This window comes from Petromyzon marinus, chromosome 37, assembly GCF_048934315.1.
Source record: "Petromyzon marinus isolate PM22_M1 ecotype Great Lakes invasive population chromosome 37, UKy_Petmar_22M1.pri1.0, whole genome shotgun sequence".
Lineage (NCBI taxonomy): Eukaryota > Metazoa > Chordata > Hyperoartia > Petromyzontiformes > Petromyzontidae > Petromyzon > Petromyzon marinus.
The window spans coordinates 15,255,304-15,281,493 of record NC_133703.1 but is presented as its reverse complement, the minus strand read 5'-3'; the positions used below and the strand labels follow the sequence as shown (position 1 = coordinate 15,281,493).

General features: G+C 47.5%; 1 protein-coding gene across 1 annotated transcript in view; it reads left to right on the top strand.

Moving 5' to 3' along the window:
• The window catches only part of DNAH3 (dynein axonemal heavy chain 3), a 129,670-nt gene that overhangs the window by 69,144 nt on the left and 34,336 nt on the right, over nucleotides 1-26,190 (top strand). The window contains exons 38-49 of the mRNA XM_032967309.2: nucleotides 2,389-2,494; nucleotides 3,404-3,533; nucleotides 4,716-4,952; nucleotides 6,252-6,355; nucleotides 7,324-7,618; nucleotides 8,209-8,388; nucleotides 14,281-14,404; nucleotides 16,112-16,268; nucleotides 18,086-18,385; nucleotides 20,420-20,712; nucleotides 21,747-21,964; nucleotides 23,374-23,539. Of these exons, the coding sequence (XP_032823200.2) occupies nucleotides 2,389-2,494; nucleotides 3,404-3,533; nucleotides 4,716-4,952; nucleotides 6,252-6,355; nucleotides 7,324-7,618; nucleotides 8,209-8,388; nucleotides 14,281-14,404; nucleotides 16,112-16,268; nucleotides 18,086-18,385; nucleotides 20,420-20,712; nucleotides 21,747-21,964; nucleotides 23,374-23,539 (2,310 nt within the window). The remainder of the gene's footprint in view (nucleotides 1-2,388; nucleotides 2,495-3,403; nucleotides 3,534-4,715; nucleotides 4,953-6,251; nucleotides 6,356-7,323; nucleotides 7,619-8,208; nucleotides 8,389-14,280; nucleotides 14,405-16,111; nucleotides 16,269-18,085; nucleotides 18,386-20,419; nucleotides 20,713-21,746; nucleotides 21,965-23,373; nucleotides 23,540-26,190) is intronic.

The following is a 26,190-nucleotide window of genomic DNA, read 5'->3' as shown; positions in this document are numbered from 1 at the left end:
CTGCCCGCAGGATTCTGTCCACCCGTGACAGTCGACCAGGTCAAATATTGCCCACCGGGGCTGTGTAGTCTAGTAGTGGAGAACCTTCCGCAAGCACGGCGAGAGATTTCAGAGCTTGGTGGCAATTCTTGGGGGGGCTTTGCTGAGCGATCGAACCCATGCCCACCCCCCCCCACCCTCCCTCCCATGAGACCCTGTAAATTGTTATTTTGTTGATATTTAACTGAGAAAATAGGTAGAGTTTTGTATTATTAACGTAGATTCCTTGTTTAAAAACCTTGAATTTTTCTGGACCGCCCCACCCTGGGATGTTTCTAGATCCACCTCTTTTTCTGCCCGCGCTGCACCATTTACCTTTTACCCTTTTATATTTATCCTTCAGATATACTTACTTATCCTGGGAGATGGGAATAGGTGGGTCTACTGTGGTAATTCATTTTGTTTAGAATTATGTCACCTTTATATGCATCGCAGGAAAAAAATATATATGCAAACAACTATAGTTTAAAATTCAAATTGCATACATAACAGCTGGATAATAGCCCCCATACCACCTTGATATGACTTCCATCATTCCTTGACGTGTTCCCAATTCTCCCAAAGTAAATGTGTACATATAATGCCCCCAATATATTTGGCAAAGTCAAACACAGGCGTAGCAGAGAGAGAGAGAGCGAGCAGGTCAGTGGGTTCATGGCGAGTGTTGAGCAGGGGTGGGGGAGGCATTGGCTGGAGACCGAGATGCGGATCGTGCATTGATTGTATTAAAGTGCTTGCCACAAATGAACCACAATACTTTGCTGATCTCGACAAGGAACATAAACCATCACGTGAACTCCTGTCATCCTCGCAGTGGCTTTAGGCTAACATTCGAACAAAGACGGTCACCGCATCGTGCGCTTTCACATGTGCTGCTGTGGCCGTCTGTAACTCTCTTCCTTCCAATATTAGGAAGCCACTGGAGCTATGTACTTTTACATCTAAATTGAAAACTAATTTCTTTAGATCTCTGCTTTATGTGTTTAGTTTGTAGTCCTTCCCCCATAGCTCCAATTAGCATGGTCGGCCCCGTTCCTGCGACTGAGACACGTGGCTACGCCAATGTGTGGAATGGTACCAGTGCACCTCGTGTGCCATGCGCTCAGGATTCCTTCCCATGTAACCAGCGTCGGTCGTGGGTTCGATCCCGACCCTGACGGCTGTATATCTGGAGTTTGCATTTTTTTCTCTCCTGGTGGTCACGTGGATTTTTATCCGGGATAATCAGTTTGGCCCTCGACGTTTAGATTCCTTGGCCACTAACCATAAATTCCCACTTATGATGATATAAGCCTCTTCAATGAGCTATTGTGTGTGGCCAGGTAGCCTCTGAAAACTAGTTAACAGCTCAGTGGACTTTATCTGTAAATATAATAGAGTATGAATTCCTGCAGTCGCGAAAGCTTTAAGTCAAGATATAATCGTTTAGTAGTTTTAAATACACAGTGGAGTGTGTCCATACCAGCACAGAGGTTACATTGCATCGAGCTGCCTTCCCCTCTCAATCGATGCTCGCTAACAGCACTTAGCCCTGCAGTCTGCTTTCAGGAGAGGAGGAACTTCCCCCACATGCATCCATCATTATCATCATCATGAGATATCGTTTATCCACTGCTGGACAAAGACCTCCCCATGCCTTCACCACCCCTAAGAGTCGTGTGATGTCAGAATCTGTCTCACTCCCATCTCTATGGTGGTTACCCTCTCGCTGTGTTCTACACTTGGACGGCCATTCCATTAAAACTATTAAACTATGACTAAACTATATATTTTTATTTGACCAGATAAGGGCCATTGAACTATATAGCTCTTTTTTCACAAGCGACCTGGCTATCACAAATGATAGCTCAGCGAAGCGGCTTATCACGTGTAAATGTATAGCAGCCAAATACGCTAAATGCACGTGGATTCTAAGTGTGAGGGGAGAAACCGGAGGGCCCGGAGAAAAATCCACGCGACCTCGGGGAGAACGTGCAGAGCAAAGCCCAATTATACAGGAGTCAGGGTTGGGATCAAACCCACAACCTCATGTATGCTAGCCAAGGTAGCTAACGTCTCGCCACCATGGCGCCACCGCTCTTGTTCATTGGCCAGCATTCCTTTTTAGCAACGTGGCCTCCTGCAAGCACGCTTGCCGTGCTTAAAGGTTGAAGGTGTGGCGTCTCAGTGTTGCGTTTCTTCCCTAATCCCCTTTCTGTCTGTCAGTGTAATTCCCAGCGCGCCACCCCTCCGCGCTTCTGTGCAAACGCTTCTTGCCTGCGTGTACGGACGTGCTAATGGCGCCGCGTATTTGTTCTCCACGATAAGTCGTTTCTTGCAATGCATGCCGTGCCCCTTTTGCGCGGACAGGTGCGGTATGATTTATATGGAGCCCCATCAGCTGGGCTGGAGGCCTCTGAAGGATTCCTACATGGAAACCCTGCCCAGCAGTCTCACGGATGAGCACCGAGAGCTGGTGCGTACCTTTATGCCCTACCGTGGGCATGGCCCTTCTGCAAATCGATCTCATGGTCCTTTCTTTGTCAAGGGACGTCGCACTGAATCACCAGACTCTCTTTCACGAACTGCATTTGGTTGAGATGTTTTGCCCTTGCTTTGATGAATGCTTTGCATGCTGGGTGAAAACCGGAGTATCCGTAAACGAGGAAGAAACGTCAGGCACATGCATGGATTATTTCATGGATTCTAACCTGCGTTTGTGATCACAAGTCTATAATTAGTGATGGGAACGTTACCCTCCGAGTCGCGTAGTGAGATGGCGTCACACGGTGCGTGACGTGTGATGTCACAAGACGATGTCACGCGTAGTCACGTGATGGTGCGGCCAGAGCGTTCGTGACGTGTTTTCTGTTGTCAAGTTATGGGTAACCTTTTAATTAATTTGACCAGTTTTCTATGGGCTAAGTGCCTAATACCAACACACTTTAAATTAAAAAATATATACACATTTATATCGATTATCTCTAATAGAGTTATTGTGACCCCAATGATAGACAGAGCTAATGCATTAATAACTTCAACCTTCGTTGGAAAGCGTTAAACGTTATCACACATTAGGTGATAGCACGTAAAATGGCATGCAAATGCCACGCATATGCTCAATAGTGAAGTTACTTGACTTCCCAAGCACGATCTGTGTTCCCAGTTTCTGTCTGTCAGCGTAATTGCAAGCGTTCATCTCTCCCTTGCTTCTTTGCGCGCTGGTGCACGCGCGCGTGCATGCATTCGTCAACACGCTGCTGCGTATTTTTCACTTAGCTACAAAGTTGTTGCTGGTAGAGTACATTCGCGCTACTCATCCGTGTCCCTCCAGCGAATGCCGCGCGTGGTGCACAGTGGCGTTAAAAGTTGCTTCCATCTTCAGGTGGGCGACCTCTTTGAGTGGCTGGTGCAGCCGTGCTTGGACTTCATCCGCTCGGACTGTCGCTTCCTCGTGCAGACGTCGCCCATTCACCTCGCCTACTCCCTCATGAGGCTCTACAGCTGTCTGCTCGGTACTGCCAGCCGCCACCGTGTCTCACACACCTCACACACCGCTTGTCAATGCAGTAACGTCCGGTATTTCAGCAGTTTTAGTTCCGTTTTACTGGGCTTGTCGATTCATCCTCGCAGCGGCTTTTGGCAAGCTATCGAACAAAAGACGGTCACTGCATCGCGCGATTTCAGATGCGCTTCTGCGGCCGTCTGGAACGCTCATTAGGAAGCCACTGGAGCTATGCGCTTTTAAAACTATATAGAAAATGTATTTCTTTATAACTGCTTTTTGTGTTCAGTTTGTTTGTTATTCCCCCACACCTCCGATTAGCATGGTTGGTAACGTACAGTGAAAAAGACGTTCAACATACATGCATACATACAAAATGTGTATGTAAAGATGGAGCCCCGCAATTGCTTACTCACGTCACTGCTGGCAGAAGGGCTTCCGTTAGATGGCGCTTGGAGCTCGAGAGAGCCCCACGACAGGGGCTCCTTGCCGCCCAGGTGACCTGGAAGAGGTGGGAGTAGTACCCACACCTACCCCACCATACACATTGCTGCTGATCGACCAATTGTCATGCATCCATTTATAATATTGAGTGGACAGAGACGGGGGAAGGCGGTGGGGGGGGGATTTAAGAAACTTGCACCGTTGGTTCAGCTGCCATGCCAGGAACTTCCAGTATTTTAATTAAGCGCACCCAGCATCTGCTTGAATGTGTTTGGTTTGTGATTGCCTCCGTACCTGCCGTACAAGGACAACGAAGTAGTGACCTACGGATTGGTGTCTCATCGTGTACTATGAAGATGATTTTGACGTTTTGATTGTGACGTCACCGAATTGGGCTTTGACGTTGTACAAACTAAACTAAACTTTTTCATTTTACCAGGTAAGGCCCACTGAGCTATATAGCTCTTTTTCAGAAGCGACCTGGCCACAAATGACAGCACGTGATGTGGCTTATCATGTGGATATTTATAGCAGACAAATATTCTAAATGCATGTTCATTATAAACGTGGAGGGAAAAACCAGAAGACCCGGAGAAAAATCCATGCAACATGAAAACTGCAAATATACAACATGCATCGTCAGGGTCGGGATCAAACCCACGACCTCCTGTGTACCAGGTGAGGCAGTCAACATCTCGCCACCATGGCGCCCAACCAACTTGTGGCACTGCCTCCGCTGTATTTGCAGACGAGCTGTCGGCACCGCGAGAGGGCAGCAAGGAAGCCCTTTCGAGCCAGCAGGTGACCATGTGGCTGCAGGGCCTCTTCCTCTTCGCCCTCGTGTGGACCGTGGGCGGCACCATCAACGGCGAGAGCCGCAGGAAGTTTGACGCCTTCTACCGCAACCTGCTCATGGGCCAGGACGACAGCCACCCTCGTCCCAAGAGCGTCAAGCTCACCAAGAACAGCGTCTTTCCCGAGCGAGGTGAGGGTGGCATGGGACGGTCAGCGCGGCGGGAACGCAGTGGCTGTGGCTGGATCGGTGATCTCCTTTTTGTCATATGGTCTCGTTGCAGAGATGAGCGGCTGATTTTTGGAACAGCGACGAATTGAATTTCCATTAGTACATTTGGCTTTCGTGCTATTCTTATAGTGCAAGACTACCACGAAGGTGCCTTTGTTCAAAAGGCGCAGTCTGTAGTAGTTCTGCCCGCCACACACACGGCCTTGACATTCCAGTTACGGCAATAACTCCACCTGCATTCGCATGGAAACTAAAATATAAAAACCCGAAGTGCAGTTTGGCTCCCAAAGCTTGGTCTGCCTCAAAAAGCTGTAACTATGAGTGTTGTCGAAGAGTGGCGATTGATGACCAAATTCAAGTGTGAGAATCCAAGTGAATATTTTCCAGGTTGGGCTGCGTGTTGAGCATTTATGCTCTGAGGCTTTTGCCATGCGCTACTGCGGCGGGCACCTTCAGGCGTTGAATTGAGAGAAGAAACTAAAAACACAGCTGAACGTGCAGAAGCCACACTTGGATTACTAGTGGCTACTAATGGTGACACCAAGGCCTCTAAGATCTGCAGATGCTGATCGTCTCTGCATTCCCAGGTCATAGAGGCTTTGGCCTATGGGTGAACGAGCTTTTTCTCACATGGCACCCAGACTCTGGAACTGTCTCTCCAATGAGATATTAGGATTGTTAAGTCTGTGAACATTTTGAAAGCTCGTCTAAAAACGTATCTACACACTTCCGTTTGTTCAACTTTTGGCGAATTCATAACTTACTGTCATGCCAAGTGTCTGCTGTGTCTTGTACGGCGCTTTGAGATATTTGATGAAAGGCGCTTTATAAGTAAATTCCTTATTATTAAGAGCAGGGGAACACGAAAAAGGAAATATTCTTTAAGGCATCAGTGGGTGCTATTACAATGTCAAATCAAACGCGATTGACAATGATGGCATTATTTCGGTGTGCTTGGACCAGGCAGATAGCTCGTGGCACAGTGCTTGACTGACAGGAAGGTGTTTAGATCAAAACTCAATGTGCGAGGTAAATGTCACATGAAAATGCCAAAGCTCAAGCCTGTTCTACCCTTTGTTTGGGAATAGAGACATTTTGACCTTTTTGCAGGTTTATCAGAACCAAGTAACCGATGCCCTATCAATTCTTTAATCATGATTTTTGAATGCCACGAATAGGACACGTCGAGCAATACTACGAAAAGCGACTCCTCATTGGACTAAAACTGTGCGCACGTCTCTACGTGTCGTCCCTCTGCAGGAACGGTGTACGACTACTATTTCCTGAAGCAGGGAAATGGCCAGTGGAACGTGTGGACCGATTCCATCCAAGCGGACCAGCTGGTCATCCCGCCTGGGGCCAAGGTGAATTATTCCTTATTCCCCAGGCCCAAGGGTCAGCAACAAAAATAACAAAGAAGAGCCATCTTGACTTAAAGCTTTCATGACTGCAGGAATTCATATTCTTGGGTCTTTTGGTGACGTCACGTAGATAGGTTCAAAGAAAAATAACAAAAAATGACAAAAAACTACGACGTTTCGATCGCAACACAAGCGTTCGTCATGAAGTAGTCAGTCATTCGAAGTAGTACTTCGAAGTAGCCCTTTGAGAGCCACATGCTGCTCCTGAGCCTCAAAAGGAAAATATTCCATTGCTTCGACATATGCTGCTCCTATTTTTAGATCTGAATGTGAGATAAGTGGATGGCAGTGGTTAGCCGGGGTATATCTTCCATACATGTACTGCATAACATGGGTGTCTTACATTGTAGTGAGTTGTATGTATGTATGTATGTTGAACTTCTTCACACCGTCCGTAGCCAACCGTGCATCATAATTGGTTGCTGGAATGAATGTCTCTTACACTCTGTCATTGGAGTTGTTTGACCATACTTCACCACTCTGGTCAATGCGGATTGGTGAAGTGGTGGTCCCAGAATAAATTCATAATTGACTTGACGTTAGCCGTGACTGAGAATCACTGATGTATCCAGGTTCAGAACGGACCCCCGACAAGCACCGCAAGTAACAACTTTCCTCCTCATGACATTGAGCACCCAACTCTGTCCCAACCAGGAAATCTCACCCAGTCACACGTGCAATGTGCATAAGCATATACGTGCACGTTCACATCCAGGCTGACACGTGCACTGTTGTGGCTAAAGACCCGGCCCCCCCTGATGTGTCCCTCGCATTGTGCCACGCACGTCGCACTTTTAGCAACCGCCAAACAAAAACCCCACGCAGCTGTTACCAGGCCCTTCCCCCCCGTCCCCGCATGAGCGAGCCCTCTCCGGGTTAACACCACCACCCATCACCGTGCTTCCCGCCAGGTGTCGGACCTCATCATCCCCACGATGGAGACGGCGAGGCAGACCTACTTCCTGAAGACGTACGTGGAGCACGGAGTCGCCTCGCTCTTCGTGGGCCCCACGGGCACGGGAAAGTCGGCCATCGCCGGCAGCTACCTCCTGGGCCTACCCAAGGAAAGCTTCATCCCCACGGTGGTGAACTTCTCGGCGCGCACCTCGGCCGCGCAGACGCAGGACATCGTCATGGCCAAGCTGGACCGCCGCCGGAAGGGCATCTTCGGGCCGCCCATCGGCAAGAGGGCCGTGCTGTTTGTTGGTGAGCCGTGACCGCGCCCCGCGCAGGGCCGAGGTGCCTCTTTGCCTTTTTAAAAGGAGGCGCGACACGCGAGTGGTGCCTTTAGGGAGCGGGTGCAACGGTGGTATTCGAGTGTCTTTGTAAGAAAAAGAGTGTTGATTTCCATTGGTCGGTCTAAGTCGGTGTTCTTCATTGCAAGGCCCGTGGGCCCACTGGCGGCCCCTGGTGACCTTTAATTTGGCCCCTGGCGTGCGGCCCCCGACAATACACGACATGTGAAAAGACCCCATCATGCTGTCAAACCCAATGTGGCGGTCCTCACACTGATGTCTTACCGGCGAAAGCGGCCCTCCTCTGAAAATTAGCGAAGAACACTGGTCTAAGCCAACCGTGCTCGTTGGAGGTGCGGGGGAAGGACAACAAACTAAACACAAACAGCAGTTCTGAAGAAATTAATTTTCAAATCTATATTTAAAAGGGCAAGGCTCCATTGGCAGTGATCACGATAGGATCCCAACGCTGTCGAGAAGTCGCCTCTCCCGTGCGTCAGTATGGCCCCCCCCCTCCACCCACCACCGCCCCCGCTCCCCCCGGGCTTCCTTTCTGTGCAGACGACCTCAACATGCCGGCCAAGGAGGTGTACGGGGCGCAGCCTCCCATCGAGCTGCTGCGCCAGTGGATCGACCACGGCCACTGGTACGACAAGAAGGACACGTCGCGCCTCGACATCGTCGATGTGCTCTTCGTGTCGGCCATGGGACCCCCGGGCGGAGGGCGGAACGACATCACAGGTGAGGTTCCGGCTCAGGGCCCACGCCCACATGGAGGTGGGGGGTGAGGGGGCAGTGGTCAGGCTCAGCACCAAGTATCTTGAGTGCGGTTTGATGGTGACCAATGTAGGTTCATTTTGTTTTACTGTCGTGGCAATTATTTGCTGTGCTTGTGTTTACGCAGACAATCCTCGCCGAGTGTCAAGACCCTATTTCAGGAGGGTGTCCTGGCCAAGTTCTGAATCAGGAGAATCTTTATTTAGACTGGAGGACTCCGATGAGCTATGAAGCTTTTTTCACAGATGTCCAGTAGAGGCTGGGTCAGAAAGTAACAAAAAACAAACAATACAAAAATAGTCAAGTTGTCGCAGGAGGGGGGCCGATGCTGCCTTGTGTTATCTCAATTGAGTAACTTGCAGGTCATTTTAAATCCTTGAGATGTTTTGGCAAATACCAGTTACATTTTGTTGGAGGGGGGTTTAGTTTTGGAAGGAAACCAGGGAATTTGGAGGAACCCATTCACATCAGGGGGAAAATATACAAACTGCACGCAGAAAGGTTCCTGAGTCGGGAATCAAACCCAGGCCCCCGTGAGGCACTACAATAGTTCCTTCCACTGCCACCCGCAAAGGTTGACAGCTGAAACTTTATTGAAAGAGTTGTGTTACTTAGTAAAATCCACGGGCAAAGCAGAGGGAAGGAAAATGAAAGGGAAGTATTATTTTTAAAATGTCAGAGCAGCCAAAAGTAAAAAAGCCTATATAATAAAATTATATGTAAAGAACAACAACTCATTCTTGGTTCTGTCGGTAAAGTCACGTAGAAGGGAAACAATAAAAAAGTATATATAAAACAATAACATTATCACGACGTTTCAACTGCAACACAAGCAATCATCATCAGGTGTGAAAGCCACAGCAAGAAAATTTGAAAAAGTGGCTTTTTTTAATGTTAGCACCACAGAGAGCGATTTGGCAGTTATTAAGGTGGACGAGTCCATCTATGTTCGGAAAAGAGGAGGGGGGAGACGAAAATAATGGATGCGGTCTGAAAGCCACCGTAAGCGTGAACAATCAATTAAGACCCGAAATGGTTTATCAAATCCTTCCAATGATTGCTAAGCCAGAATCCATCTTCTCGGTTGAAATTGTCTCTGTGTTTGTATATGTGGATAGCCTCATGAACGAATCTCTCATGGTAGCCAGATGGCTTGCAAAGAACCTCTGTCTTGGAGAAGTCAATGTCATGTGAGCCTACTGAATTATAAAAGTGATCTGCCACGGCCGAGGTGTTGGTCCTACCGTGTTTTAGGTTTGCTGGGTGTATGGAATTGATGTGGTCGAATAATTGGTCTAGAGCAGCCCGGCCCCTCGTAGCCACATGACATCAGATTTACCATGGAAGTCGAAAAAGATGGCAAGCTACCTTTTTTGGATGTCCTAATTAAAAAGAGACCTGATCGTTCAATGAGCCACTCTGTCTACAGGAAAGCTACCCATACGGATGCTTACCTGAAACCAGATTCCCACCACCATCCATCCCAGAAGAATTCCCTCATCAAGACTCTGCACCATATAGCCCAATGCATATCCGACCAGGAACACATAGCCAGTGAACTCAAGCACGTACACCAAGCTCTTAAGGCTAATAGTTACTCCGACTACACAATCCGCAAAGCTATCACTCCAACCATGAAGAAGGACCCTCTTGAGGAGCCTTTCAAAACCATAACTTTACCCTACATTGTGGGGATCACAAAAAAAGATCTCCAAAATCTTGAATAAACACAAGATCCAGGTCCGATTCAACACATTACATAAAATCCGTGATCTGGTTCCGTCTGTAAAAGATGTGATTCTGGACATACAGTACCCTGGCGTCTACAAACTAAGTTACCTCTGTGGTAGTAGTTACATTGGAGAAACCAAACGACATGTCTCGGACAGCATTCGTGAACACAAAGCAGACCTAAAACACGGTAGGACCAACACCTCGGCCTTGGCAGATCACTGTTATAATTCAGTAGGCTCACATGACATTGACTTCTCCAAGACAGAGGTTCTTTGCAAGCCATCTGGCTACCATGAGAGATTCGTTCATGAGGCTATCCACATATACAAACACAGAGACAATTTCAACTGAGAAGATGGATTCTGGCTTAGCAATCATTGGAAGGATTTGATAAACCATTTCGGGTCTTAATTGATTGTTCACGCTTACGGTGGCTTTCAGACCGCATCCATTATTTTCGTCTCCCCCCTCCTCTTTTCCGAACATAGATGGACTCGTCCACCTGAATAACTGCCAAATTGCTCTCCGTGGTGCTAACGTTAAAAAAAAACACCACTTTTTTCAAATTTTCTTGCTGTGGTTTTCACACCTGATGATGATTGCTTGTGTTGCAGTCGAAACGTCGTGATAATTTTATTGTTTTATATTTTTATTATTTTATTGTTTCCCTTCTACGTGACTTTACCGAAAGAACCAAGAATATTAATCCCTGCAGTCACGAAAGCTTTAAATCAAAAGAACAACAACTCATTCATAAATAATGACTCATGCTTTTTTGTGCCTGAACAACATTCGTGTCGTATTTAATTTTAAAAAAGGTAAAAAATACAGGGCAGTTTATATAAGATTCTTCAAGTAACTTCATTGAATAACATTTTACATCAGGTTCATTAAAAATTAGAACAGCCCTGGGACCACCTGCATTGTTAATCGCATGAGATCCCCTCAACCAACACGGTGGCGAGATGTTAACTCCCTCGCCTGGTATACAGGAGGTCGTAGGTTTAACCCCGACCCTTACGCCCGCTGTATATTTGGAGTTTGCATGTTTTCCCCGTGGTCACCTGCATTTTTCCGGTTTTTCCCTCAACATTTAGAATCAACTTGCGGTTAGAGTAATTGGCTGCTATACATTTCCACATGATAATCCACTTCGTTAAGCTATCAGCTGTGGATAGGTCACTTCTGAAAAAGGGCTACATAGCTCAGTGGGCCTTTCCTGGTAAAATGACAAGTAGTTTAGTTTAAACTGTAACATGGACAGTTCTTTACTCTCTCATCTGTCAGTCACTGTGCCCCCTCCTCCTCCCTCCCCTACCCACCCCTCTAATGTCCGTTAGCTAAAAGAATGCCCAATCCTGTAGAATTTCAACGAAAGACTCTGCAATTATGGACGCATACGGGCAGTTTGTTTCTTGTTGGAAGTGGACCATGGATCGGGAAATGCGAATTAAAAAAACAATACATAATACAGAATGGTTTACTGGCAATGGGAAAATATGGTTGTGTAAGTTTCGGTGATTTTCTCTTGGACAAAATAAGAACATTGTTTAGAGTCAGAGAGCTTGAACCCTTCTGCGCATCGCAGGTAGCGTTGATAAAAAGCAGTTCGCAGACAATAATAGTTGTTATCAGTCTCATTTAAAGCATTCTGAAAGCAATACAAAGGTTGATATGGAGCAGATTGACCCGAATTAAGTATATTGAGTTTTCAAAGCGTAAGGGTTTTGAAAGCGATGCAGGAGCTTAGCAATGAGATCAATGAGTCTGTTTAATTAAACCTTTTGTAGTGTGAAGAAACCGATTATTATTATCAGCACGATGGATGTTTCCATCATTCACACACACACATGTGCCTTCCACACACACACATGCATGTGTGGTTGACTCAGCCTCAAATGAGTACCTGGTGCATTGTGTAAACATCGCCACTCGGGAGACAAGGCAACTCGTGATGCTGGTCACCGACCCCTTCCAGTGCCATGTCGGCCTTCGTAGGTGCTACTCCCTAACAGCACTTGTCCCAACAGTCTGTTAAGTCTATACGGATGATCTTTGTGTATTCTGGAAGGCTATCTGGAATTACAGGAATGCTTTAACACACCATATTGTACGTGTATAAACATAATGATCATGCCAAGTAGAGAGATACAGCATCATCATCATCATCCACTGTGTATGAACTGATGAATGAAAGCCACCCCTTCCGTCGCTGTCCCTATGAACATTGTTGTTTTTTAAGTAAATATATCGATGTATTCGACATGACATAGATGTTCACAGGACACCACCCATCTTTTATTTGGCAGTGGGGTGGGGAAGGTCAAGCTTGTGATGTCTAGCCAGTTACTTTTTTTTTTACACACGAGTGGATAACAACTCAAGGTCATCGTAGGTCGGTCATCAACTCACAATTGATGTTTGTGTGATCCACCAACCCTACCTCCAATGGTCATTATGACTACATTATCTCCAAATGCATGGATTATAAGCCAATATGCTGATTGCTGACATATTTGACATTCAGCTATGGTTTGTTCTGTCATGCGGTAAAAAACAATTGTATTTAGAAACGCTAAGACATGCACTGTGCAAATTTTGATTTAAAGCTTTCGTGACTGCAGGGATTCATATTCTTGGTTCTTTCGGTAAAGTCGAAATGTCGTGAGAATTTTATTGTTTTATATTTTTATTATTTTATTGTTTCCCTTCTACGTGACTTTACCGAAAGAACCAAGAATATGCACTGTGCAGTTTCTGAAGTTCAAATGTTTGTTTAACAAATAAGCATTCGACCAATATTGTTCATAATAAAGTTTATTCTTTTTGGGTAAGATAGCGTAAATATAAATGTGTCGTTAAACCCGCCACCACCCAACAGCCAATTAGTAAGGTTTGTCACGAAAACAAAATTCTCCAACATCCGTGCGCTGATTGTTTTGTTTACGTGGCAAACCTTCCAAAGTATCTGTGTAGGGTGGTGGCGGGTTTAACGACACATTGATTATGTTGAAATTTTGTGCAAAGCTAGCTACTACTGGCCAAGACTAATTAGAGAATCTATCGACATTTAAAGAAATAAAAATAATTTTAACCCGTGCGTGGAAACGAATCATCAAATAATACATTGTTTAAATGCATGCCTATACAGGCCACCATACTTCAGTAGGGATTACCATTGGTACGGCTATTTTAATACACACAATGGACAGGAAGACAAGATCAAAGGTCTCGCATAATGTGCATGCATAATGTACGCTTGACTCAGTAATCACCCCCCCCCCCGTCACTTTGCGCAAGAGTGCAGAAGGGTGGTCACCACATCTACCCCTCTAGATAAGGAACGAAACAGGTGGACTTCTCCACAAATCTGGCTGTCGCCTGATGAAGCTGGTTGTAATTACTGGTGAAACGTCGTACTCAGATTGTAAATGTTGTGGTTTGGCTCTCCAACACACCGGTGTGCTGTACTAGTGACGAATTGGCCACGTTCTGTTTACGTGACAACCCTTACTAGTTGGCTGTGTCGGGTGGTGGCAGTTTTAACGGCACATTTCTATATTTACACAATCTAACCCAGGGGTCGGCAACCTATGGCTCGTGAGCCAGATGTGGCTCTTTTGATGACTGCATCTGGCTCGCAAATAAATCTTAGCTGACATTTCTTAACATGATAAGCAATGAATAATTCCGCTGACATTAAAGTAAAACATTACAGAAATCACAGTGTTAAAAATAACGTTTAAAATATAAAACATTCTCATGCATTTTAATCCATCCATCCATTTTCTACTGCTCCTGCTCAGGGTTGCAGGTGGCTGATCTAACCCAAAAAAAACCTTGATTATGTTCAAATGTTTGTTTTCAGGGCATGTTTTCCTGAGTTACTGCAACTAATGTGGCTGCATTGACAGAATCCATATATACTTGAATTAGCTGTGTAGGGTGGTGGCGGGTTTAACGACACATTTATATTTACACGATCTAACCCAAAAAAAAACCTTGTGTTCAAATGTTTGTTTTAAGGGCATGCTTTCCTGAGTTACTACAGCTCATGTGGCTGCATTAGCAGAATCCATCTATACCCGTGGTTATATATATATTTTTATTACCCACCTTTAGGGCGCTTCACCCGTCACCTCAACATTCTCTCCATCGATTCGTTTGACGATGAGACCATGACGAAAATATTCAACTCCATTGTCGACTGGCACTTCGGAAAGGGCTTCGAAGCATCTTTTCTCAGGTGAGTGCCATGGACGCCGTTGCACATCAGTGAGAGTAGGCCTCGGCAAGGTAAGGTAATTTACCTTTTTTACCGGGTAAAAGGGTAAAGGTAAAAGGGTAAAGGTGCCGACATGCCAAGGGGTAAGGTAAAGGGTAGGGTAAAGTAGCTCGGAAGAATTACCCGGTAGGGTAAAGGTAGCACGAAGTATTAACCCGGTAAATACGGTGCCTTGTTTAACGCTAAAAGCTCCCTGGCGCAGTCCGTGGCCTCCATTTAATGAGTAATATTTTAAACAAAACTTTTATTAAAAACACGCTGTTATGACATGTACCCTACTAGTAATGGCAGAACTCCACGAGTCCACGACTCCAGGAAGTGGCCCCGAAGCTTGCCACAACGTAAGGGACCGTGGCCAATTAGAGCCAACGTCAGTTGACAGTGGACAATTAGACCCAAGCCGAAACATAACATATAAAAAAATGTTTAAAAATATTTGTATTTTATTTTTAATGATAGAATATAGTATTGTCATCAGTATGATATAAGTACAGTATACCAAGTTTGCAGTCGATACCACATTGGGAAGTTGGTTAAAATTAAGTTACAAGATTTGAGGATACAACACCGACAACAACAACAGACAGTGAGTTAAAAGAAGGCGTGTAAAATTGGAATCATTGAGAGTATTCTATATGAATAAAGCGCTCTACCTAGCATTTACCTGTTATAAACCTTTTTCATGTGTAGTACCCCAGTAATTACCCTGTAAGCGGGTAATTTGTATGGGGGTAAGGGTAAAAGGTAGGGTAAAGGGAGGCTCGTTGCTTTGAACCTTTTACCTTACCTGCTGAAGGGTAAAAGGTAGGGTAGAGTGATTGTATTGTGGTAAGGTAAAAGGTAGGGTAAAGGTAGGCTCGTTGTTTTTACCTTTTACCTTACCTTGCCAAGGCCTAAGTGAGAGGCCCAATTGTTGTTGTTTTTCAAATAGAATTAGCTTGATTAGACTCATGACATTAAATTGTTTTAGGGGCATTTGTTCCATGGGCCACATCGCCCGGATGAGACTCATTTCACATTCTCACAACCACGTCAAAGTGGCCCGGTCCAATTTCATGATTCGGGAAAGTGGACGTGGTCCAGATTCCCCAATTCTCACAGCAGCAGCATTACCGGCACAAGCCAGCACAACACCAACTGTGGGCTTTGCTACCCCACTTCTCCACTGGGCCAGCTTGGACTTAGCAGTCATGGAAACAGAATTAAATGCTGCTGGAAAGCAAATCGTCCGGAAAGCCTATTGATTTAATACTTTGTTAATCAAACTTTCAATGTGTGTTGACTGTTATGCCAATTTAATTTCTACAGCTGTGAAAACATAACCTCTTAAATGCTACTTGCCATGGTTACCTACCAGATTATGTACAGAAGCTCCAAATACTACAATTTTGGCTTGATTGCCATGTTGCGAACATCTTTGCAGTGCATAAAGGTATCCCGCATAGTGTGAGAAGAAGCCTATTGAAGCGACTTCAGAAATATATTCCCGTGGTTCTGTAATAACGTCTCCTTTGGCTCCCCGCCCCGATGCCACGCAATGCACCGCTCGCCATGAGAGCTCCAGACGACGTTTCTTCGTTTCGTGTTAACGACACTCGACAGCACGACTGGAGCGTAATAGCGGATAAGCGTATTGTGCTTTGTCAAGCCTACCCGCTTGCATTGCAGACTGGGGAGGATGATGGTGCAAGCCACCATGGGGGTTTACAAGGCCGCGGTGGAGAACTTCCTCCCGACCCCATCCAAGTCCCACTACGTGTTCAACCTGCGCGATTTCGCGCGGGTCATCCGTGGGGTGCTCCTCTGCCCGCAGACACACCTGCAGGTGAGATAGAATCTTTAGTTATACTGGAGGAATCCGTTTAACACATACGTAGGCTTTTGCGACCAATATCAGAATTCGATCACAGCTGTCCTGTGATAGAATTCTGAGCGCCGTTCACCGAGATTGTCATGGTGCATTTATTCATAATCAAGTTTTCTTTGGGTTAGATCGCATACATATAAAAATGTCTTTAAACCCGCCACCACCCAACACAACCAATTCGCAAGGTTAGTCACGTAAACAAAACGTGACAATTAGTTACTACTTTAGCACACCGGTGTGTTGTGGAGTAAACCCACAACATTTACAATTAGAGTTAACGTTTTGCTCGTGATTACAACCAGCTTAATCAGGCGATTAGCCAGAATTGTGAGCTGGTTGTAATCACCAGCAAACTGACAGGAGTGCAATGTATAGGAAATCTAAGCAACTCGCTTTCAAAATAAACTTTTTGTTTTACCAGGTAAAGCCCACTGAGCTATTAGATTATTTTTCAGAATCGATCTGGCCACAAATGATAACTCAACAAAGTTACTCACTATGTGGAAATTGAAAGCAGCCAAATACAGCACTGAGTTAGCTCAATTCACTCCTCGTTAACGAAATGACCTGGCATCTTGTAGTCTAGAAGCGTTTGTTCGACAGGCCTAGTTCTGATGATGAGACCCAGAGGGCAGGGTCGACCAAGTTCCACATTTTGCTTGCTTTGATAACATTACTGTGGATAACCAATAAGGCTGATGTGGAATGAAAAAGAACATTACAGTAAAACCTTGGATTGCGAGTGTTTTGCAAGAAGAGCAAAAATGTAAAATCAATATTTGATAAACGAGCGAGGTCTTGCAATACGAGCAGTACGTATACGCTTTGTCTGCCGAGCGTCACGTGATCACAACTGATATACGAGTGCTTTGATATACGAGTGCTTTAGATTACAAACACGTTTCCGGAACGAATTATGCTCGCAATCCAAGGTTTTAGTGTATGTATGTTTCGCACCGTACGTAGCCAACCATGCTTATGTGTGTAGAGAAAGAATAGCATTCCGTTTATCTTAATGTGCAGGTTTTCACAGCCAATCTGATCAATAATTATTTTTTGGCTGAGGCCACGTAATGATCTGCCCAACATTTTTTGACAGTTTAAGTTGTTTTGCTATGTCAGGCGGTGGATGGTTACACGACACAAATCTGGCCAGATCACTACGTAGCATAGCTTTACCAAAAAATCTGTTATTAATTGATTCTGCTTATATTTGCTCTTTACATGGTGGCAAATAAACTGTTGTATTGTTTACTTCAGATGGAAATAAAATCGAATTGTCAGCTGTAGAAGTCATTGCAGTCACGTGCGTTGACGTGGCTCAGCTGGCTGAAGACCAGAAGTTGCGACGAAGCTCTGTTGCCCGCTAAGCGACACGGGGAAGCTCCGAGCTGTTAACCCCTTCCTATTGCAATGACGTACGTGTATGTCATCGTTTTTTCTTCCGATTGCTTTCCGACGACGTCTGTGTGCGTCATCGGAACAAAATCAGAAGTAAAAGGCCATGCGGGGAGGGTGTGTGGTACAGTTTGGCGCCAGCGATCGTAGAGTGCGGCCGTGTCGCTACGGTTCTCTGCGGTGAGCACAATGTCTATAAAAGCAGCGGCGCTGCGCCTCTCTAAATAAAATTAACACCGAGCTGCTTGCGACGCTCCGAGATTCGGCGGTGAAGGGGGGGGAACCATCCTGCGACTTGCATACGTCCCGGAACGGGAAAGGGCTGAACTCCGAGGAACACGGCGTGGTCTCATGACCGATCGGCGCGTGCGTCGCAGGACGGAGAGAGGCTGGTGCGCCTCTGGATCCACGAGGTTTACCGCGTCTTCTACGACCGTCTCATCGACGGCGGCGATCGCGCCACATTCTTCGACGTCGTCCGCGAGACCACGTCCAGCTACTTCAAGCAGAGCGTGGACAAGGTGCTGAGCCACCTGACGCCGACGGGCAAGCTGGCCGACGAGCACGTGCGGGGCCTCTTCTTCGGCGACTACGCTCAGCCGGACGCCGACCCGCGGCCCTACCAGGAGATCGCCGACCTCAAGAAGCTCACATCCCTCATGGAGCACTACCTGGAGGTGCGCTGGGGGGGCGTGGGGGGGGAGCGATCCTGACCGGTTGTGACGTGTCGTTACTCCTGGACAGGTTTCCGTGGGTGGGTTGCGTCGATCATGGGGAAGAGAGAGTTGGTTGACCGTACTTCACTACGCTGGTCGGTACAAGTTGGTGAACGGAGCACATTTTGGCTCGCCTCTCGCTGCGTATCTGACTGGTATGGGTGCCCCTATGCAGTACGGCTGCTGAGATTTTGAAGGCTCCAGAACCTCTTGGCCAATTCAAGGCAGTGCCGCATTGCAGAACCATGTGCACATGGGCAGCCCTTTGTCAATCCACTGCAGGTTGAGAGCTGTGGCACAATATTTACTCACAATCGGAAGGTCACAATGTATGTATGTATAACATGGGACCTTTTTTGCCAGTATCACTGTATGAAATATAAGAATAGGTTTTACCATTTCTGGCAATAAAACAGGTGTTAAGATATTCAAATACTTACCATTTTGCAAGGAAACAAGTCTGCATTAACCACATGTACAAGTGGTGAACATGCAAACAAAACATGCTCTGATAATAACACATTCCTGCGGAGGGAGCTGGTAGGAACGTTGGGTTGCTCGGTCAATGGCCAGCGTCAACGGCGGCACCACCTGGTGTATTCCGCAAATATGCCCGACTGTGAGGGCGGGCACAAGCCGGCGTGAGTAGGTTAAACGTTGAGTTTTATAAGGGCACCACGGGGTGACCAGCCCCTCCCCACCCAGCCCCACCCCTCCCACCCCCCACCCAGCCCCACCCTCCCCAACCAGCCCCTACCCACCCTCCCCACCCAGCCCCTCCCCACCCTCCCCTCCCCACCCAGCCCCACCCTCCCCTCCCCACCCAGCCCCACCCTGCCCTCCCCACCCTCCCCTCCCCACCCAGCCCCTCCCTCCCCACCCAGCCCCTCTCCACCCAGCCCCCCCCATTTTTGGATGCACGACGGACGGACGCAATAATCCCCTGTGGGCTAGTGTAACCAGGAGGTTCCTACACCAGAGACAGGAGCCTTCTTAATGGCCTAGTCTCACCAGTGTCCGACCAGAGAACGCCAAAACGCGAACAGTACAAAGACCTATTTTATTGCCAGAAAGGGTAAACCCTATTCTTATTTTTCATATGTATGTATGTTGAACTTATTTCGCACTGTACATAGCCGACCGTGCTAATCGGAGGTGCGGGGGAAGGACAACAAGCTGAAATGAATTATTATAATCTAAACTGTACAAAGTTTGCTCACTTAAACAAATTCTGCTGGATAATATTGGTCTGGAATAGACAGTTGGCTGACGACCAAAACATTTTTGATTTCATAGAGACACAGAATGGAGATGTGTGTTATATATGCTATACAGTATTCCCTCGCTATTCACGAGAGATACGTACCGGAGATGTTCATGAAATTTCGTGGATAATTATATTGGCCTATGGAAACATATCTTTTTAATGAATTTCCTTAAATAAATACATCAGTTATAAATATATGAAAATGACCATAATAATTAAAAAATATAAATTGGTTCTAATAAACATGAAATAAATAAATAAGAAAGTATTAAATAATTGTTTCTGAATGAACTCACCTTCATCTCATCGCTTTACCTCTCATGACTTTAGCTCATCACTTTATTTTTGTCTCTCTCTCTCGATGCAGTCTTCGTGTAGAGTCCCAGATTCTATACTCAGCAGTTCCACTGCTGGATTATTTTTTTCCGCCTGAGGACGACCGCTTGTGTTGCGATCGAAACGTCATATTCTATTATTATTTTTTCTTCCTACCTGACTTTACCGACATAACCAAAGAGTATGGATTCCTGCAGTCACGAAAGCTTCAAATCAAAATTCCAAGATTCTATTCGCGGATAGCCAGACTCGCGGACAGCGAGTTCGCGAACAGCAACGGAACACTCTGTCAACAGACGTGCTCAACAACAGCAGCAACACGCACTGCTGGGTTTGTCCACCGCACATACTCACCGCCCGACTGGCACCCCCTCTCCCCCGCCCCGCCGCAGGAGTACAACAACGTGAGCAAGGCGCCCATGCCGCTCGTCCTGTTCAAGTTCGCCATCGAGCACGTGTCGCGCGTGTCGCGCGTGCTCGCCCAGGACGGCGGCCACGCGCTGCTCGTCGGCATCGGGGGCAGCGGACGGCGGAGCGTGGCGCGCCTCGCCGCCTTCATGGCCGGCCAGGATCTCTTCCAGATCGAGTTAACGCGCGGGTACGGCGCCACCGAATGGAGGGAGGACCTGAAGCGCGTCACGCGCAAGGCCGGCGTCGACGGCAAGCCCACCGTCTTCCTCTTCAGGTGCGGCGACGGTGTGGAGTCGAGGGGTGGCCTTGGGTGGCCGGGTTATGTGGTGATGGTGGAGGAGTGGTGGGGTGGCAGGGCTATGTCTATTTGGGGTTTGGATGTCCTCCCCGGGGTCGCGTGGATTTTTTTCTCCAGGTCCTCCAGTTTTTCCGTCCACATTTGGAAACATGCGTTTAGACTATTTAGATTAATTAACTGCTATAAATGTCCAAATGATAAGCCACTTTGTTGAGCTATCATTTGTGGCCAGGTCTCTTGAAAAATAAGTTCATACCTCAGTGGGCTTTGCCTTGTAGGATGCGGATGGTTTCGTGTTGTATTTGTATGCGTTTGGGTGATTTGTTTACATTTATTGTACTTTGCACTCCTATCGTGTTGTTGTACTGTTTGTAGTTGCAACGTTCTTATCCGTCCAGACTGGACATCTGTCAAAAAGAGCTTTATAGCTCATCGGATTCCTCCAGTATAAATACATGTCCTGATGTTGGTGGTGGTGGCGTGGCAGTGGAGTTAAGTGGTGGCAGGGAGCCATGATGGTGGCATGGCAGTGTTATCTGGAGTTGGTGTCCATGGTGGTGGCGGGGCGGTGGGGTTATGTGGTGGCATGGAAGTGGGGTGGCGGTGGGGCTGCGGTTCCATCTTGCGCCGTGGCGCTGAATGAGAGAGGTGGTTAGGATAGTGACTGGGCAGGGGCAGCTGAGTGTATATATGTTTTACCTCGGCCACGGGTCAAACGTTATACATCGCCCATCATCAATACCATACTGCCCAGAGTATTCTAGTCAGCACGAGCCCTTGCTTGACTTTGCGAGAAAGAAGTGATTCAAGTAAGCGCTGAGATCGACACAAACACACAAACCGACACACAAACAGAGTCCGACACACAAAGACATATTGACACAGACACACAAAGACCGACACACACACAAAGACCGACACACACAAAGAGATCAACACACACACATATCGACACACATACACAGACCGACACACACACAGACTGTCCGTTGCTCGCTCGCGTTCCGCAGCGACACGCAGATCAAGGACGAGGGCTTCGTGGAGGACGTGAACATGCTGCTCAATGCGGGCGACGTACCCAACATGCTCGCGGCGGACGAGCGCGCCGAGATTGTGGAGCGCATGCAGGCGGTGGCGCGGCTCGAGGGACGCAAGGTGGACGCGACGCCGCTCGCCATGTACAACTACTTCGTCGAGCGCGTGCGCGCCAACCTGCACATCGTGCTGGGTAAGCGGCCCCCCTCGCTCTCTCCAAAGCCAGATGGTCTGGCTTTCGAGGCACCACGGTAGCGAGATCTTAACGACCTCGCCCGGTGTACAGGAGGTCGTGGGCTCGATCCCAAACCTGACACCTACCTAGTTTGCATGTTCTCTCTCCACGTGGTTGTGTGGATTTTTCCACGGGTCCTCGGGTTTTTCTCTTCCCATTTTGAAGCGTGCGTTTAGAGTATTTGGCTGCAATAAATTTCCACATCGTAAGCCACTTTGTCAAGTTATAATTTGTGGCCTGGTCATTTCTAAAAAAATAGCTACGTAGCTCAGTGGGCCGATGGATTCGAAAATTGAACCTTTGCATTAGGCGTCGAACGTGCTTCCGCAAGGTCATGTCATTACCCTCTGTTTCCCATCTAGAAAGCCCCTTGACTGCAACAATTAAAAAGATCCCCCCATAGCCTCAACAGGCTGTTGGGGCAAGTGTTGTGAGCGGGCACCTAGGAAGGACAAACATGGTACACAAGGAGGAGGGTGGCCAGCACCACACCCGGCCAGCATTGTTTCCCCAGTGCTGATGTTTACACACCACAACTGGTACTCATTTAAGGTTGAGTCGACCCTAGGGGAGGCCCAGAACCAGGTCAGATATTCGTCACCGATGTTGGCCGTGAGTGGGAATCGAACTCGAGTCGTCAGACTAACCACGACACTAACGCTCCTCACTTTAATAAAAATGTATGTGAAAAAAGAAATCTATTCATTGACTTTAAAATGTTTTTTCACTGACAAGCATGTCTTCCAGAAGCAGCTTTCCATCCCGTTACCAAATTAATTCTCACCAATTTCAATGTGCAATGCAACACTGCACGGGATTAGGATCTCCAAAATTTGATAACTAATTTACAATATAATCTTGGCACATTGTGCCTTTAAATTGCGCGGCTGTAGCAAAACGCAACGCAATTCATAGTGTCTTGATTGAATGTTGTGTTACTGCCCAACATGTAAAAAAAAGTGATTACTTATAGTTAACAGTCCTGCGTCAGTGCACTGCTGGACAAAGGCCTCCCCTTGACATACTGGTTGTTGTGTGAACCAATACATCACTCCACTAGGCAGTGCGTGTTGGCGAATGGGAAGCCTAGAATTTGGCGGGGTTTTCAACTCGGCTCACTGGGCGTCGAGCGCAGCGCAGCGCACCCACCACCGTGCCAACCACTACCTCCAGCCTACCCTGGCTGATGTAACGCCAAACATTTCCAAGAAGTGGAGCTATCCCAGTGGCCCCTTTTCCCAGACGAGAGAAGCAGCGGTGCCTCATTGCGTACGACGCGGCGACAGCTGCATAACCCTACGAGCCGAGATGTCGAACCGAGGCCACGCGCGCGCTCGGGTCACACTCTCGTCACTGTCCCCCCACAGCGATGAGCCCCATTGGCGACGCCTTCCGGAACCGGCTGCGCATGTTCCCGTCGCTCATCAACTGCTGCACCATCGACTGGTTCCAGGCGTGGCCCGCGGACGCCCTGGAGATGGTGGCCCACAAGTTCCTGCGGGACGTGGAGCTGGAGGACGGCGTGCGCAAAGAGTGAAGGCCCCGCATCATTCATTCATACGCCGTGTTCATCTTGTGTGCATATTGTGTATATATGTGTAAAAAGGAACACAGGGGCTCAGCACATGGGGGAAGGGCTCTCTTTGTTGACATGTCCAGCTCCCAGTCTCGGCCGCCATCTTGTCCTGCTTCCCCCTCCTCTCTCTCTCCCCCTTGCCCCTGCTCTCAACTGATCCGTACTTGCCTCCCCTCCTCCCTCTGACATGTTCCCACCCCCTGTCCATGTCAAAGCTCTGCTGTTTCATGCTGTTTTGCTCAGGGTGCTTTATAACACCCTTACATATGTGTCTGCCAGTCTTCCCAGTCAGGCAGCCCATAACACGTGGGTCCGTGCCGTGACCTCCTGTTCGCGAGCCAATCGACCTTTCACATTGCCTCAAAGTGCACTTAGCCTGGCGCAAGCGCCGTGGTGACACATCACTGCCACTTAGTGGCGAATGGCGGTTGTTGCTGTTGTTGTATATGTGTAGTGAGTCATTCAGAGACACTATTTAGGAGGCAACAACGTTTATTATACACTTTATGCAACACCATTACACGGGGACTAAATACACCTATTCTCACTCTTGTTACGCATAGGACCACAATACACCTATCTCTCTCGCATACGGGATAACTACAATCGGGTCAGAGCAGCCAACGTGCTGCCTGAGCCACGATGTCGAAGACGAGGACGAAGACGTAGACGTAGCACTTGGGTTCCACTTCACCTGCAGACATCCTCGATCACAGATCGGGGCTTCCCTTTTATCTCTCTCGGCGCGGCCTGGCCCACTCGGCCGCGCCTACTTCTGGAATATTCCCGACGGTTCCAGACTACACCACACCTGTTCCCTTTCTGGCTCCGCCCTTAACCACGCCCACTTCGGGAACTCTCCAGCCGTTCTCAGCTACTCTTCCCGTGTCCCCTCGTTCACCTTTGGCCCACATTCTTCACCCCGGCCCATCACGTGCTTAACCCGGTGCCGGGGTGACTCGTCCTCCAATGCCCCCTACCGCCAGCCGCTCCCACCACACTCCCCCAGTGGCCGACTCCGTGGCGATTACCTGCGGCGCTGGCGAAGGCTGTTATCCCCTACTCTGTCGATAGGACTCATCTGGCTTTCTTCTGCTCGCACCCAGTACCATGCCCCTAGTGGCCCACTGTATGGTACTGCACGGTGTGTTAACCTCTGCCCATTTCTACGCCACTTGGCGCTGCGCGCCGTAGTGATCCATTTAACATCACTACATATGTATACGTGGGCGGGACGGGTTGTGTCAACCATGGGGGATGCAGAGTTGGTTGACCGTACTTCACCACGCTGGTCGGTGCAGGTTGGTGAAAGGAGCACATTTTGTCTCACCTCTCGCTGCGTAACTGACTGGTATGGGTGCCTCTATACAGTATGGCTGCTCAGACTTTGAAGCCTCTCCAGCTTATACACCAAGTCGAGGCAGTGCCGCATTGCAATTCACTGCAGGTAGAAGGTCGTGGCACAGTATTGACTCTCAATGTATGGGCACATTTTTGTTGTGTCTATTTGGTTGTGTTTCTCCCTTGTGATGGGACTTTGTAGGATGAACGTTGAGATTTATAAGGGCACGGGGTGACCAATAAGGCCTGAATTGGTCTGTAATAAGGTAGGCACTGATCAGGGGTTGACAGGTATGGTATGTTGAACTTCTTTCGCACTGTACGCAGCCAACCGTGCTCATCGAGGTCATACTTCCAGGGTCTGCAAAACGAATACTTTTGTAGGAAGTTAGCTACTAGTCCCCGTCATAATAACGTGGACGTTGTACCACTGGCTAAGGACCACTGTAGGAGCTTAGCACTGGCTAATGCTGGTTAATATATGGGAAACTGTAGACTTGTCAAACGAGACAAGACACTATCAGCAATACTGTGCCCAGCATTAATCTCTTTTTCGGGAATCAGAATCAGAAAGGGTTTTATTCGCCATGAAAGTTCACGCCGACACGGAATTTACTTTGGCAGGATGGTGCATAATTCAACATATAGGAATCTAAAATCTTAAATAAGTTTAAAACAAGTCTTACTATAATAAGGGTTAGAAGTCTAACTAATACCAAGGGGCTGAAGTATATAAAATTGAATAAATATCGAATATAAAATAGTTGTAAGATATAATTTAAAAATAAAAAATACAAATAGGTTAACAGTTAATATCGGCAAGGTGTCATGTGGATAAAATATTAAAATTTGAAAATCAGTGTAAGCCCTTGGCCTTGTTTAACAGGCCAGCAGCAGATGGGAAGAAACTGTTTTTATGGCGTGAGGTTTTGGTCCTGATGGACTGAAGCCTTCTGCCAGAGGGGAGTAGCTGAAACAGAGAGTGTCCAGGGTGGGAGGAATCGGCCTTAATCTTCCTCGCTCGCCTCATGGTCCTTGTCGTGTGCAGGTCCTCGAGGGTTGGTAGATTGCAGGCAATTACCTTCTCAGCAGTGTGGATGATACGCCAGTCTGCTCTTGTCCTTGGCAGTGGCAGCAGCGTACCAGATGGTTATGGAGGAGGTGAGGATGGATTCAATGATTGCTGTATAGAATTGTACCATCATTGTCTTTGGCAGGTTGAATTTCTTCAGCTGCCGTAGAAAGTACATCCTCTGTTGAGCTCTCT